The 16,892-nt window shown below is 38.4% G+C and overlaps 1 protein-coding gene across 2 annotated transcripts in view; it reads left to right on the plus strand.

Annotated features, from left to right (window-relative positions):
* The window catches only part of LOC133658520 (polypeptide N-acetylgalactosaminyltransferase 17-like), a 53,946-nt gene that overhangs the window by 21,002 nt on the left and 16,052 nt on the right, over positions 1-16,892 (plus strand). For both annotated transcript variants that reach the window (XM_062060652.1, XM_062060653.1), the window contains exons 4-9: positions 3,243-3,417; positions 5,878-6,075; positions 6,173-6,290; positions 14,185-14,373; positions 14,446-14,583; positions 14,662-14,757. In XM_062060652.1, coding sequence (XP_061916636.1) covers positions 3,243-3,417; positions 5,878-6,075; positions 6,173-6,290; positions 14,185-14,373; positions 14,446-14,583; positions 14,662-14,757 — 914 coding nt within the window. The remainder of the gene's footprint in view (positions 1-3,242; positions 3,418-5,877; positions 6,076-6,172; positions 6,291-14,184; positions 14,374-14,445; positions 14,584-14,661; positions 14,758-16,892) is intronic.

Here is a 16,892-nt window from a genome sequence, read left to right on the forward strand (position 1 = left end):
ACGCCGATAAATGGCGTGTTCCCAAGATGCAGATAGCCGAGGAGGCAGTGTGCAGGTTAAACGTGTTTAAAGTGGCTCAAATAAACCAAAGACGAGTGCCGCTAGGAGGGCACCGGAGAATACAAAACAAACAGAATGCTGGAACAGCAAAACTTCCAACAAATGTGGAGCCAACATGGCGTCCACAGATAGCGCATCTGTCCATTAACGATCATCAAACAAACAAAGTCCCGACAAAGAATAGTGTCTCAGGCTCAACTTAAATAGTCCTAATTGCCAACAGAAAACAGGTGTGGGAAAAAGTGCTCAGGGGACAGGCGCAAAGGGAAGCACCAACAAAACAGGAAGCGCTACCAAAATAAGAGCGCAGGACTGGAAGTGAAAACCAAAAACAGCAGAACCAAACACAACCAAAACAATGAAAGACTTGGCGTAACACAGGGGTGTCCAAACTTTTTCCACTGAGGGCCGCACACGGAAAAATTAAAGCATGCGGGGGCCATTGTGATATTTTTCATTTTCAAACCATATCAAAATATATGGATTTTGTTTGTTTTTTACCTTTAGAGCTCCGGGGACCATAAAGGGTCTAAGTCAGGGGTCACCAACGCGGTGCCCGCGGACACCAGGTAGCCCGTAAGGACCAGATGAGTAGCCCACTGGCCTGTTCTAAAAATAGCTCAAATAGCAGCACTTACCAGTGAGCTGCCTCTATTTTTTTAATTTTATTTATTTACTAGCAAGCTGGTCTCGCTGTGCTCGACATTTTTAATTCTAAGAGAGACAAAACTCAAATAGAATTTGAAAATCCAAGAAAATATTTTAAAGATTTGGTCTTCACTTGTTTAAATAAATTCATTATTTTTTTTACTTTTCTTCTTATAACTTTCAGAAAGACAATTTTTGAGAAAAAATACAACCTTAAAAATGATTTTAGGATTTTTAAACACATATACCTTTTTACCTTTTAAATTCCTTCCTCTTATTTCCTGACAATTTAAATCAATGTTCAAGTAATTTTTTTTTTTTTATTGTAAAGAATAATAAATACATTTTAATTTAATTCTTCATTTTAGCTTCTCTTTTTTCGACGAAGAATATTTGTGAAATATTTCTTCAAACTTATCATGATTAAAATGCAAAAAAATTATTCTGGCAAATCTAGAAAATCTGTACAATCAAATTTAAATCTTATTCCAAAGTCTTTTGAATTTCTTTTAAAATTTTTGTTCTGGAAAATGTAGAAGAAATAACGATTTGTCTTTGTTAGAAATATAGCTTGGTCCAATTTGTTATATATTCTAACAAAGTGCAGATTGGATTTTAACGTATTTAAAACATGTCATCCAAATTCTAAAATTAATCTTAATCAGGAAAAATTACTAATGATGTTCCATAAATTCTTTTTTAAATTTTTTCAAAAAGATTCGAATAAGCTAGTTTTTCTCTTCTTGTTTTCGGTTGAATTTTGAATTTTAAAGAGTCAAAATTGAAGATAAACTATGTTTCAAAATTTAATTGTCATTTTTTTCGTGTTTTCTCCTCTTTTAAACCGTTCAATTAAGTGTAAATATCATTAATTATTAATAATAATATAGAGTTAAAGGTAAATTGAGCAAATTGGCTATTTCTGGCAATTTATTTAAGTGTGTATCAAACTGGTAGCCCTTCGCATTAATCAGTACCCAAGAAGTAGCTCTTGGTTTCAAAAAGGTTGGTGACCCCTGGTCTAAGTCATTAAAATGTTTAAAAACAAGTCAAATTATTATTTTTTTATTTATATAACGCTTACAGTAAATCTGTACAGTTTTTCAACTTCAGGTTGATATAAAGTTTAAAAAAACAAAAAGCTTTTATGCCTTTTCTGTCAAAGACAACTTAGTTTTTTTATAATAAAACTGAAATATGCAGTATTTCCCCCACTGCCCAAAACATTCAGAAAGCAATTTTTGATGTGACGTAATTAGAGCCTTAAAAATATCAATAATGCAGGACACCATTGATTTTAATTCATTATTATTTTTGAGTAATCACAGTGAAAAGATAAATAAAATCCCATTAAATATATTTGGGATCCAAAAGGTGCCCCACTCAGAAAGTGCTACATTTTTATTAGTTTTTTTTTACTTTCAACACTTAAGTTACGAGCTCAACTTCGATTGTCGATTTTACGTTTGAACTATTATTTTGTTTGTTTTATGCTCTTTTGTCAAAAAAAATGTTGATGTTTTTGTATGACAACCACACAATATATGCAATATTTCCCACATAAAACATTTTAAAGTGAAATATTTGAAATAATTGGAGCCTTGAATAGGTCAATAATTCATTATAACATTGATTTAATTTTTTTTTTGGAGCAATGGCAAAAAAAGAAAAAAGAAAGATAGACAAAAGGGAAAAAAAGCCTGCATGGTAGCTTTGTGTCAACATTGCAACTTTTTCTAGTTAGATTTCACCTCATTCCACTTTTTTAAATGTTTTTTACATTTTTGCAATAGCATTTCCAGAATGTGTGGCGGGCCGGTAAACAATTAGCTGCGGGCCGCAAATGGCCCCCTGGCCGCACTTTGGACACCCCTGGCGTAACAGGTCCAAACATAATAGTCAGTATATAGGACCGCTGAGGTCTCATATGAAACAAACCAATGTAGTCCAATATACGGGATGTCCCGGCAAATACGTGACGTGTCAATTGCAAAGTGCAACCCTACATGGAGTTTCCCCGTCAGACAAAAAGGAGCTCCGAACTAACTCCACTTCCTTGTTTTGGGTTTTTTTAATCAGACAAAATGTCACTGCGATTAAAAAGTCACGTTTCAAGTCTGAAGACCAGAAGCTAGGCGGATAAGACGAGCTACTGTAAGTAAAAAAAGTCGGAAAAGTTGAACGGCAGTGAGTTGGATAGATTCTGTAGCCGTCACCGACTGGCTTAGCCTGTGAAGATGCTGTCAATGGAATCCACTGATATTTTTTCACACTATTTTTTTATTCTCAAGGTAATACGGGGCAGAGTGCGTACCTTTTCAGCTCGGTACAGTACAGGACGCATGCTTGCGTCTTCTAATTACGGGACACTAAAAAGTGTCACTGAAGGTTTAGCTTTACCCGTTAATGACTGGCACATCTGTGTTCTATACATTGCGTGTCGTGGAAAATGCCGTGCCCTGCGAGCGACAGGTTTGAGACTTTGCATGATTGAGAATGAATGAATGACAGCGTTGTTTTTTTATGGTTTGCAGAGCAGCTGAAAGAACCTCTGGAGGAATACATGAAGAAGCGCTACGGTGGCCTGGTCAAGATCGTGAGGAACCAGAGGAGGGAGGGTCTGATTAGGGCCAGATTAGAAGGCTGGAAGGTGGCCACCGCCGAGGTCACGGGCTTCTTTGACGCCCACATGGAGTTTACCCCATACTGGTGAGACCCTTACAAGTTAGGACTTTCTTAGGAGCTGAGGTAACATGTTCAAGTTCAGTTACACAAAAAAGATTTACTAGTTCCAAAAACACACTTTCAAGGCGAACTGCACTTTTTATTGGAATTTTGCCTATCATTCATAATCCCTATTTAAGACAAGAACACATATGCTTTTCTTTTTTTATGCATTCAAATTCGTAAGATACGGCAAGTACAAGGTGGCTAACAATGCAGCTGATGAGAGTACTCTATTGCGCCCATAAAGTCCTCTAATAAAATATCCAAAAACCACCAACAATTCTCCATTTACATGTCATGACCTGAATATTAACTAGAGATGTCCGATATTATCGGCCGATAAATGCTTTAAAATGTAATATCGGAAAATATTGCTATCGTTTTTTTTTATTATCGGTATCTGTTTTTATTTTATTTTATTTTATTTTTTTATTAAATCAACATAAAAAACACAAGATACACTTACAATTAGTGCACCAACCCAAAAAACCTTCCTCCCCCATTTACACTCATTCACACAAAAGGGTTGTTTCTTTCTGTTATTAATATTCTGGTTCCTACATTATATATCAATATACACTACCGTTCAAAAGTTTGGGGTCACCCAAACAATTTTGTGGAATAGCCTTCATTTCTAAGAACAAGAATAGACTGTCGAGTTTCAGATGAAAGTTCTCTTTTTCTGGCCATTTTGAGCGTTTAATTGACCCCACAATTGTGATGCTCCAGAAACTCAATTTGCTCAAAGGAAGGTCAGTTTTGTAGCTTCTGTAACGAGCTAAACTGTTTTCAGATGTGTGAACATGATTGCACAAGGGTTTTCTAATCATCAATTAGCCTTCTGAGCCAATGAGCAAACACATTGTGCCATTAGAACACTGGAGTGATAGTTGCTGGAAATGGGCCTATATACACCTATGTAGATATTGCACCAAAAACCCGACATTTGCAGCTAGAATAGTCATTTACCACATTAGCAATGTATAGAGTGTATTTCTTTAAAGTTAAGACTAGTTTAAAGTTATCTTCATTGAAAAGTACAGTGCTTTTCCTTCAAAAATAAGGACATTTCAATGTGACCCCAAACTTTTGAACGGTAGTGTATATCAATACAGTCTGCAAGGGATACAGTCCGTAAGCACACATGATTGTGCGTGCTGCTGGTCCACTAATAGTACTAACCTTTAACAGTTCATTTTACTCATTTTCATTAATTACTAGTTTGTATGTAACTGTTTTTATATTTTTTTACTTTCTTTTTTATTCAAGAAAATGTTTTTAATTTATTGATCTTATTTTATAAATTTAAAAAAAAAGGACCTTATCTTCACCATACCTGGTTGTCCTAATTAGGCATAATAATGTGTTAATTCCACGACTGTATATATCGGTATCGATTGATATCGGTATCAGTAATTAAAGAGTTGGACAATATCAGAATATCGGATATTGGCAAAAAGCCATTATCGGACATCTCTAATATTAACCAAGTATTAACAATACTGTTATAATAATTGCTAACACAGTGAAACTATTTTTAGCTGCGCCTCGATCACAGAGAGCTAAGTAGCTTATGCAGCTACAGTCGTGGTCAAAAGTTTACATACACTTGTAAAGAACATAATGTCATGGCTGTCTTGAGTTTCCAATCATTTTTACCACTCTTATTTTTTGGTGATAGAGTGATTGGAGCACATACTTGTTGGTCACAAAAAACATTCATGAAGTTTGGTTCTTTTATGAATTTATTATGGGTCTACTGAAAATGTGACCAAATCTGCTGTTAATATTTGGTTAATTGTCCTTTGGCAAGTTTCCGTATGCTTAAAATGAGCAAAATACGTAAATATTATATTTTTTTATGAATATTATTACATTACATATTTGGATGTTTTTCCAGAACGCTTTATAAGCGAAATAAAACGACTCTCAGTAGTCGATCCACAGCAATCGTTCTGCCACACGATACCTCAATGCTAACGAGGGGGAATTACACTTCAACGGCTTTGACAGTAGGATTGCTTGTTTGCATCTCAACAGTTGTTTTTCCTCACTACAATAGGGCGAAACCATTCTTGCCCAGGCACACTCTCCTGGTTTTGGAGTATAAATATTTTGGGTTTTAAGACTAGATCTGACCAAACTAAGTCTAAGATTAGACCTGATCAATCTAAGGCTATGAACATGAACTGATGAAGCGTACTCGGATGAGAGGCGAAACGTCTTCTAAGACAAAGGAAACAGTTCAGTTGCCATCGATTAAATGCCCTGAGTTTATAGTTACTTAGAAATTCATGACATCAAGAACCGAACATATCGACCTCATCACGGCAGTGTCGATCCAATTCTAACACCACCAATAGCATCGATGCTATCAATATGTGGATCGAGCCGCCCACCCCTTACAGCACAGAAACCATATTGTGTCCGTTCGTTCCTCAGGGCCCAGCCGGTTCTTGCCAGAATCAAAGAGGACCGCACGAGGATCATCCTGCCGTCCATCGACAACATCCATTACGAAACCTTCGAGGTGGAGAGCTTCATCAACCCGGCCCACGCCTTTGACTGGCAGCTGTGGTGCATGTACATGAAGGCACCCAAAGAATGGAAAGATCTAAACGACCCCACAGCCCCCATCAGGTGGTCCACGACTTGCACCTGGCAACGCGTCAGCTGCTCATAAACATGTCGCATATTTGACGTGTGTGTGTGTTGCGTGTGTGTGTGTGTGTGACAGGAGTCCGTCCATGATCGGCTGCTCCTTTGTGGTGGACAGAGCCTACTTTGAGGAGCTGGGACTGTTGGATGCGGGCATGAACATTTATGGAGGGGAGAACGTGGAACTGAGCATAAGGGTTTGTGCGTCATGTTTTTCCTCTCAGTGGCCAAGGAAGCACCTGTGCTAGCTTAGCTTATAGTTTAGCTTAGCAACATGTACCCTAAGCCAGTGGTCCCCAACCACCGGGCCGCGGCCCGGTACCGGTCCGTGGACCGATTGGTACCGGGCCGTGGACCGATTGGTACCGGGCCGCGCATGGCCGGCCCGTGGCATAGGCCGTTTAGGCAAATGCTAAGGGCGCCGTCCATCAGGGGGCGCCACGCCAGTGCCACAAATATTGGAGGAAAAAAAAAAAAAAAAAAAAAAAAAAAGTTGCTACTATTATTTCTAAATACATAAAATAATCCCACGTTAATTAAAATGCAAAGTAAAGCCTATTTAATAGAAATATTATTTGTTACAACATTACGGCCCCCTTCCCCCGGCACGGTGCGCCCCCTCCCTTCCCGTATCATGACTCTTTTTGGACGTCACCACATCAAAAAATCAACACAAGATGTCAAAACGGCCAAAACTGTCAGGTGACCGGGGAAGAAAAAAGAGAAAAGAAGAGGAGAAACGAGAAAAAGACAGAGGTAGCAAGTAGGTAACGTTAGCCTACATGAAATTATTTGTCTGTTACAGAATGTGATAGTAACCTGGATTTTTAGCATTAAGCTAATGTTACATGATTCGGCAATTGCTAATCAATAAATAGCTAGTTCTGTTTTAACGTCGGGTTAATATTGTGGAGGGGGCTAAATTGTTATGGAAAATAATAATGTAACGTTAGGTAATTACAGTACTCCCTGGTGTACAGTAATTTGTAAGTCATTCTAGTTAATGTAATGTTAAAAAGCACAAATAGAGAACTCTGTAGGATCCCCTTTTTTGTAATATAGTTGTTAAAGTCATACTGGTTTGATATCTTGTTTTGTGCAGTGCCTTATTTATATTGTATTTTTAATTTATTTTATGCAACTTGTTGACACGTTTTATTTTGTGTTTATGTATGTAAAAAATATTGTATTTCATATAATCATTTTTTATTTTTTGTATTCATTTATTTATCCATATTTTTTTTTATCTTGTTAACTATTCTGATTGTTAATTTGCTTTCTTTAAGTAAAAAAAAAGGTAAAAGACAAAGCTATTCGGTTTCTTGTGAGTATATACACTTCACTGCCGATGTGGGGGGGGCGCCACCTAAAATCTTGCCTAGGGCGCCAGATTGGATAGGGCCGGGCCTGGGGCCGCGGCCGCACAAGAAATTAAAAAATAAATAAAAATATTTTTTATTTTTTTAAATTAAATCGACATAAAAAACACAATATATACATTATATATCAATATAAATCAATACAGTCTGCAGCTATACAGTCCGTAAGCACACATGATTGTATTTCTTTATGACAAAAAAAAAAGAAAAAAAATCCATAACCCCCCCACCCCCCGGTACGTGGGACAAATTTTCAAGCGTTGACCGGTCCGCAAGTACAAAAAGGTTGGGGACCACTGCCCTAAGCCTTTTCAGCCCACGACTTTAGTTCCAGACTTTGCAGCCGATTCCTCAAAACACCCTTGTCACACAAAGGAAATTTGACTGCTGTTTTTTTTGGTTTTTTTTGCAGTAGGTCCTTAAAACAGCAAAGTGCTCTAGCATATTGAGTGTCTTCGACTCATTTGTTTGGCAGTAAGTACAGATGTCCGATAATGGCTTTTTTTTCCAATATTCCGATATTGTCCAACTCTTAATTACCGATTCCGATATCAACCGATACCAATATATACAGTCGTGGAATTAACACATTATTATGTCTAATTTTGTTGTGATGGCCTGCTGGATGCATTAAACAATGTAACAAGGTTTTCCAAAATAAATCAACTTAATTTATGGAAAAAAATGCCAACATGGCACTGCCATATTTATTATTGAAGTCATAAAGTGCATAATTTTTTTTAACATGCCTCAAAACAGCAGCTTGGAATTTGGGACATGCTCTCCCTGAGAGAGCATGAGGAGTTTGAGGTGGGCGGGGTTGGGGGGAGGGGGGGCGGTGTTGAGGTGGTGGGGGGAGGTTAGGGGGTAGCGGGGGTATATGTTGTAGCGTCCCAGAAGAGTTAGTGCTGCAAGGGGTTCTGGGTATTTGCTCTGTTGTGTTTATGTTGTGTTACGGTGCGGATGTTCTCCCGAAATGTGTTTCTCATTCTTGTTTGGTGTGGGTTCACAGTGTGGCGCATATTTGTAACAGTGTTAAAGTTGTTTATACGGCTACCCTCAGTGTGACCTGTATGGCTGTTGATCAAGTATGCGTTGCATTCACTTGTGTGTGTGTGAAAAGCCGTAGATATTATGTGACTGGGCCGGCACGCAAAGGAAGTGCCTTTAAGGTTTATTGGCGCTCTGTACTTCTCCCTACGTCCGTGTACACAGCGGCGTTTTAAAAAGTCGTAAATTTTACTTTTTGAAACCGATACCGATAATTTCCGATATTACATTTGAAATAATATCGGAAATTATTTAAAATGTTATTTTTCCACTGAGGGCCGCACACGGAAAAATTAAAGCAAATATCGGCAGTCCGATATTATGGGACATCCCTAGCAGTAAGTCTTTAAAAACAGCAAAACACTCCAGTCGTATAGAGGATCTTTGACAGAGTTATTGCATTAGGTTTTTAAAAACGGTAAAGTGCTCCTGTCATATTGAGGATCTTTAACTAGCGTATTCTTTTTGCACAAGGTTATTAAAAACAGCAGTGTTCTTGTCAGATAGAGGACCTTTGACTAGCGCTTTTTTTCAGTAGGTCCTTAAAAACAGCAAAGTGCTCCTGTTACATAGAGGATCTTTAACTTGCGTGTTTTTCACAGTATGTCCTTAAAAATTCTCAGAGTACTCCTGTCATATTGGGGATCTTTAACTAGTGTTTTTTGTTTATTTTGCAGTAGCTCCTTAAAAACAGCAAAGTGCTCTAGCATATCGAGGGTCTTTGACTCATTTGTTTGGCAGTAAGTCTTTAAAAACAACAAAACACTCCAGTCGTATAGAGGATCTTTGACAGAGTTATTGCAGTAGGTTTTTAAAAACGGTAAAGTGCTCCTGTCATATTGAGGATCTTTAACTAGCGTATTATTTTTGCAGAAGGTTCTTAAAAACAGCAGTGTTCCTGTTACATAGAGGATCTTTAACTTGCGTGTTTTTCACAGTATGTTCTTAAAAATGTCAGAGTATGCCTGTCAAATCGAGGATCTTTAACAAGCTGTTTTTTTTGTAGTAGGTCCTTAAAAACAGCAAAGTGCTCTAGCATATTGAAGGTCTTTGACTCATTTGTTTAGCAGTAGGTCTTTAAAAACAGCAGACCACAGTCGTATAGAGGATCTTTGACAGAGTTATGGCAGTAGATTTATAAAAACGTTTTTTAAGTGCTCCTGTCATAGTGAGGATCTTTAACTAGCGTATTATTTTTGCACAAGGTTATTAAAAACAGCAGTGTTCCTGTCAGATAGAGGACCTTTGACTAGCGCTTTTTTTTCAGTAGGTCCTTAAAAACAGCAAAGTGCTCCTGTTACATAGAGGATCTTTAACTTACGTGTTTTTCACAGTATGTCCTTAAAAATGTCAGTACTCCTGTCATATTGGGGATCTTTAACTAGTGTTTTTTGTTTATTTTGCAGTAGCTCCTTAAAAACAGCAAAGTGCTCTAGCATATTGAGGGTCTTTGACTCATTTGTTTGGCAGTAAGTCTTTAAAAACAACAAAACACTCCAGTCGTATAGAGGATCTTTGACAGAGTTATTGCAGTAGGTTTTTAAAAACGGTAAAGTGCTCCTGTCATATTGAGGATCTTTAACTAGCGTATTATTTTTGCAGAAGGTTCTTAAAAACAGCAGTGTTCCTGTTACATAGAGGATCTTTAACTTGCATGTTTTTCACAGTATGTTCTTAAAAATGTCAGAGTATTCCTGTCAAATCGAGGATCTTTAACAAGCTGTTTTTTTTTGTAGTAGGTCCTTAAAAACAGCAAAGTGCTCTAGCATATTGAGGGTCTTTGACTCGTTTGTTTAGAAGTAGGTCTTTAAAAACAGCAGACCACAGTCGTATAGAGGATCTTTGACAAAGTTATTGCAGTAGGTTTATAAAAACGTTTTTTAAGTGCTCCCGTCATAGTGAGGATCTTTTACTAGCGTATTATTTTTGCAGAAGGTTCTTAAAAACAGCAGTGTTCCTGTGAAATAGAGGATCTTTGACTAGGTTGTTTTTTTGCGGTACGTGATTAAAAACAGCACAGCGTCCCTGTGATGTTGAGGATCCTTTGATAGTTTTTGCAGTAGATCCTCAAAAAGAGCAGAGTGCTCCTGTCATATTGAGGATCTCTAACTTATGTTTTTTATGCACTAGGTTCTTAAAAACAGCAGAGACCTCCTATCATGTTTGTTTTTTGCAGTAAGTTTTGAAAAACAGTTAAGTGCTCTGGTCATATTGAGAATCTTTAACTAGCATTTTTTTTGTAGTTGGTCCTGTATATGGAGGATCATTGGCTCATTTGTTTGGCAATAGGTCTTTAAAAACAGAAGAGCACACCTGTCACGTAGAGGATCTTTGACTGGAGTTAATGCAGTAGGTTTTCAAAAACAGCAGTGGACCTTTGACTGGAGGGTGTTTTTGCGGTAGGGGATTAAAAACAGCAGAGCCCCCCTGCCATGTTGAGGATCTCTGACTTAGTTTTTTATGCACTAGGTTCTTAAAAACAGCAGAGGCCTTCTATCATATAAAGCAGGGGTCACCAACCTTTTTGAAACCAAGAGCTACTTCTTGGGTACTGATTAATGCGAAGGGCTACCAGTTTGATACACACTTAAATAAATTGCATGAAATAGCCAATTTGCTCAATTTACCTTTAAGTCTATATTATTATTAATAATTAATGATATTTACACTTAATTGAACGGTTTAAAAGAGGAGAAAACACGAAAAAAATGACAATTAAATTTTGAAACATAATTTATCTTCAATTTCGACTCTTTAAAATTCAAAATTCAACCGAAAAAAAGAAGAGAAAAACAAGCTAATTCGAATCTTTTTGAAAAAATTTAAAAAAGAATTTATGGAACATCATTAGTAATTTTTCCTCATTAAGATTAATTTTAGAATTTGGATGACATGTTTTAAATAGGTTAAAATCCAATCTGCACTTTGTTAGAATATATAACAAATTGGACCAAGCTATATTTCTAACAAAGACAAATCGTTATTTCTTCTAGATTTTCCAGAACAAAAATTTTAAAAGAAATTCAAAAGACTTTGAAATAAGATTTAAATTTGATTACACAGATTTTCTAGATTTGCCAGAATATTTTTTTTGCATTTTAATCATGATTAGTTTGAAGAAATATTTCACAAATATTCTTCGTCGAAAAAACAGAAGCTAAAACGAAGAATTAAATTAAAATGTATTTATTATTCTTTACAAATTTACTTGACATTGATTTAAATTGTCAGGAAATAAGAGGAAGGAATTTAAAAGGTAAAAAGGTATATGTGTTTAAAAATCCTAAAATCATTTTTAAGGTTGTATTTTTTCTCTAAAATTGTCTTTCTGAAAGTTATAAGAAGCAAAGTAAAAAAAAATTATGAATTTATTTAAACAAGTGAAGACCAAGTCTTTAAAATATTTTCTTGGATTTTCAAATTCTATTTGAGTTTTGTCTCTCTTAGAATTAAAAATGTCGAGCACAGTGAGACCAGCTTGCTAGTAAATAAATACAATCTAAAAAATAGAGGCAGCTCACTGGTAAGTGCCGCTATTTGAGCTATTTTTAGAACAGGCCAGCGGGCTACTCATCTGGTCCTTACGGGCTACCTGGTGCCGGCGGGCACCGCGTTGGTGACCCCTGATATAAAGGATCTATGACTGTTTGTTTTTTGCAATAATTTTGAAAAACGGTAAAGTGCTCCTGTCATATCGAGGATCTTTAATTAGTGTATTATTTTGCGGAAGGTTCCTAAAAACAGCATTGTTCCCCTCACATAGAGGATCTTTGACTAAAGGTTTGTTTTGCAGTATCGGATTAAAAACGTCAGAGCGCCCCTGTCATACTGAGGATCACTAACTTACGTTTTTTCTGCATTAGGTTCTTAAAAACAGCAGAGTACTTCTTTTATATTTAGGATCTTTGATATAGTCATAGCAGCAAAAACAGCAAATCAACTTCGGAGTAAGGAACATTGACTAGAGTTTTTGCAGTAGTACTTCTGCAATACAGAGGATCTTTGACTAACATTTTTTGCAGTCGGCCTTTAAAAACTGAGAATCCCTGATAATAATGAATAAAGTATGTTTGTTTCAATATATGTTTTGCTGACTTTGCATATAGAGATATTGATACTAGCTGTTTACAGTTAAAGTGAAAGTGTTAAAGGCCTACTGAAATGACATTTTTTTGTTTAAACGGGGATAGCAGATCCATTCTACCGGTGTGTGTCATACTTGATAATTTCGCGATATTGCCATATTTTTGCTGAAAGGATTTAGTAGAGAACAACGACGATAAAATTTGCAACTTTTGGTCTCTGATAAAAAAAAGCCTTGCCCCTACCGGAAGTAGCGTGACGACACTGGAGGAATGACTGCTCACATTTTCCTATTGTTTACACCAGCAGCGAGAGCGATTCGGACCGAGAAAGCGACGATTACCCCATTAATTTGAGCGAGGATGAAAGATTCGTGGATGAGGAACGTGAAAGTGAAGGACTAGCGTGCAATGCAGAACGTATCTTTTTTCGCTCTGACCGTAACTTAGGTACAAGCTGGCTCATTGGATTCCACACTCTCTCCTTTTTCTATTGTGGATCACGGATTTGTATTTTAAACCACCTCGGATACTATATCCTCTTGAAAATGAGAGTCGAGAACGCGAAATGGACATTCACAGTGACTTTTATCTCCACGACAATACATCGGTGACGCACTTTAGCTACTGAGCTAACGTGATAGCATCGGGCTTTACTGCATATAGAAACAAAACAAATAAGTCTCTGACTGGAAGGATAGCCAGAAGATCAACAATACTACCAAACTCTGGACATGTAAATACACGGTTAATGCTTTCCAGCTTGGCGAAGCTTAGCAATGCTGTTGCTAACGACGCCATTGAAGCTAACTTAGCTACGGAACCTCGACAGAGCTATGCTAAAAACATTAGCTCTGCACCTACGCCAGCCAGCCCTCATCTGCTCATCAACACCCGTGTTTACCTGCGTTTCAGCGATCGACGGTACGACGAAGGACTTCACCCGATCACCGATGCGGTCGGCGGCCCGGAGACGGAGGAAGTCAAGGTGAGGTCGTTCGACTAGGGCGTCTGCTATCCTCAAAGTCCTCCTGGTTGTGTTGCTGTAGTCCGCCGCTAATACACCGATCCCACCTACAACTTTCTTCTTTGCAGTCTCCATTGTTCATTAAACAAATTGCAAAAGATTCACCAACACAGATGTCCAGAATACTGTGGAATTTAGCGATGAAAACAGACGACTTAAGCTGGCGACGGACCTATTCCAAGATGTCTGATTCAACTGTTTACGTCACGCGCATACGTCATCATATCTACACGTTTTCAACCGGAAGTGTCGCGGGAAATTTAAAATTGCACTTTATAAGTTCACCCGGCCGTATTGGCATGTGTTGCAATGTTAAAATTTCATCATTGATGTATAAACTATCAGACTGCGTGGTCGGTATTAGTGGCTTTCAGTAGGCCTTTAAATCTATACATTATACAAGATATACAAAAAGGAACTCCAGCCCCTGATATTCTAAAAATGTGGCCCCCTCTGAACAATTTAGTTGAATAGTCACGAGTCTTGATGTTTAATTGATCTGGCTTTTCCTTCCTGTGATGGCTTCACGACTCCACCCCCTCCTAACCTGCAGGTGTGGACGTGCGGGGGCAGCATGGAGGTTCTCCCATGTTCCAGAGTGGCTCACATCGCTCGCTTCAAAAAGCCGTACATGACCGATGACATCTACGCCATCATGCGGCGTAACGCCCTGCGCGTGGCCGAGGTGTGGATGGACGAGTTCAAGCACAACGTCTACATGGCCTGGAACATCCCCATGGAGGTGGGAGCAGCATGCGCAGTCATTAGTGTGCTTGAAAAGAAGCGCTCATCCCCGTGCGACCCCTCCCTTTAGAATCATGGCATCGACTACGGGGACATCTCCGATAGGGTGGCGCTGAGGAAGAGGCTGCAGTGTAAGGACTTCAAATGGTACCAGGAGAACATCTACCCGGACCTGAAGAACAACAACGACACCATCACATACGGAGAGGTCAGTGTGCAGAACCGTCTCCGTCTGACGTTCTTCGACATTCACGTCTGAAAGAAGCAACATACGTTGTCATTTCAGATGCGCAGCTCCAAAGCCAACCATCTGTGTTTGGACCAGGGGATAAAGGAGAACTACACGGCCATCTTGTTCGCGTGCCATGGGTTGTCTCCTCAGGTAGGACAGACGCGTCGTCACTTGGTCATATGATGTCGTCCTTGGAGAGATACCGGTACTCTAAAACATTCCTTCCAAAGGTTTCATCTACGGTAAAATATCTAAGATCCAACTTTAGTGCACCTTTCATTTTATTTTGACAGAATTGTTTCCTTGGAAATACAAATAGTCTGGACTACCTCAACACCACAATAACAATCAGGCCTGGCCCTAACCAATCTGGCGCCCTAGGCAAGATTTTAGGTGGCGCCCCCCCACATCGGCAGTGAAGTGTATATACTCACAAGAAACCGAATAGCTTTGTCTTTGACATTTTTTTTTACTTAAAGAAAGCAAATTAACATATTATATGACAATGTTATGTTATGATTATCTTTAACCGAATCACAGCAGTGCTCAAATTAAAAAACAACATTCCCTCTAATGTGATATTGCTTAATTAACATTAATGATGTGCACTTTAACAACTAGGCTTACAACTATACCTAATATATAAAGGGGTGGAAAAGTGACTATTACCTGCAGGGCAAACATTAGCTAACCAGAAGGCAATAACAATGTAAACAAAAAACACCTGCTTAAAAGATCTAATACAAATGTCCCTGAGGAATGTAAGGTGGGAGTACTGTAATTACCTAACATTACATTATTATTTTCCATAACAATTTAGCCCCCTCCACAATATTAACCGGACGTTAAAACAGAACTAGCTATTTATTGATTAGCAATTGCCGAATCATGTAACATTAGCTTAATGCTAAAAAGCCAGGTTACTATCACATTCTGTAACAGACAAATAATTTCATGTAGGCTAACGTTACCTACCTGCTACCTCTGTCTTTTTCTCGTTTCGCCTCCTCTTCTTTTCCCTTTTATCTTCCCTGGGCACCTGACAGTTTTGGCCGTTTTGACATCTTGTGTTGATTTTTTGATGTGGTAAGAGTCATGATACGGGAAGGGAGGGGGCGCACCGTGCGGGGGGATGGGGGGGTGTAATGTTGTAACAAATAATATTTCTATTAAATAGGCTTTACTTTGCATTTTAATTAACGTGGGATTATTTTTTGTATTTAGAAATAATAGTACCAACTTTTTCTTTTTTTTTTTCCCCAACATTTGTGGCACTGGCGTGGCGCCCCCTGATGGACGGCGCCCTTAGTATTTGCCTATACGGCCTATGCCACGGGCCGGCCCTGATAACAATAACACTATAAGACTATTTCAATAATGTGCTTCTCACACATGCCCCCTATGTGAACAAATTCCTATGTGAACAACTACATAAAGAGATCGGTTTTACTGTAAAAATCTGTATTGGTCACCATACCCTGCGGAGATGGTACGTTTTTATCTTAGTCATTGCTCTTTTTGGGGTGGGAAATACAACCCCTGGAAAAACTGTTGGAATCAGCAGACTTGGAGGATGTTCATTCAGTTGTTTGGTTTTGTAGGCAAAAAAGCAAATAACAGACATAACAAAACTGTAGTCATTTCAAATTCAACTTTTTGGCCTTAAAGGCCTACTGAAAGCCACTACTACCGACCACGCAGTCTGATAGTTTATATATCAATGATGAAATCTTAACATTGCAACACATGCCAATACGGCCGGGTTAACTTATAAAGTGCAATTTTAAATTTCCCGCGAAACTTCCGGTTGAAAACGTCTATGTATAATGACGTATGCGCGTGACGTGAATTGTTGAAACGGAAGTATTGGGACACATTGTATCCAATACAAAAACCTCGGTTTTCATCTCAAAATTCCACAGTATTCTGGACATCTGTGTTGGTGAATCTTTTGCAATTTGTTTAATGAACAATGAAGACTGCAAAGAAGAAAGTTGTAGGTGGGATCGGTGTATTAGCGGCTGGCTGCAGCAACACAACCAGGAGGACTTTAACTTGGATAGCAGACGCGCTATCCGACGCTAACCGCCGACCGCACGGATGATCGGGTGAAGTCCTTCGTCGCTCCGTCGATCGCTGGAACGCAGGTGAGCACGGGTGTTGATGAGCAGATGAGGGCTGGCTGGCGTAGGTGGATAGCTAATGTTTTTAGCATAGCTCTGTGAGGTCCCGTTGCTAAGTTAGCTTCAATGGCGTCGTTAGCAACAGCATTGTTAAGCTTCGCC

This window comes from Entelurus aequoreus, linkage group LG10 (genome assembly GCF_033978785.1).
Source record: "Entelurus aequoreus isolate RoL-2023_Sb linkage group LG10, RoL_Eaeq_v1.1, whole genome shotgun sequence".
NCBI lineage: Eukaryota > Metazoa > Chordata > Actinopteri > Syngnathiformes > Syngnathidae > Entelurus > Entelurus aequoreus.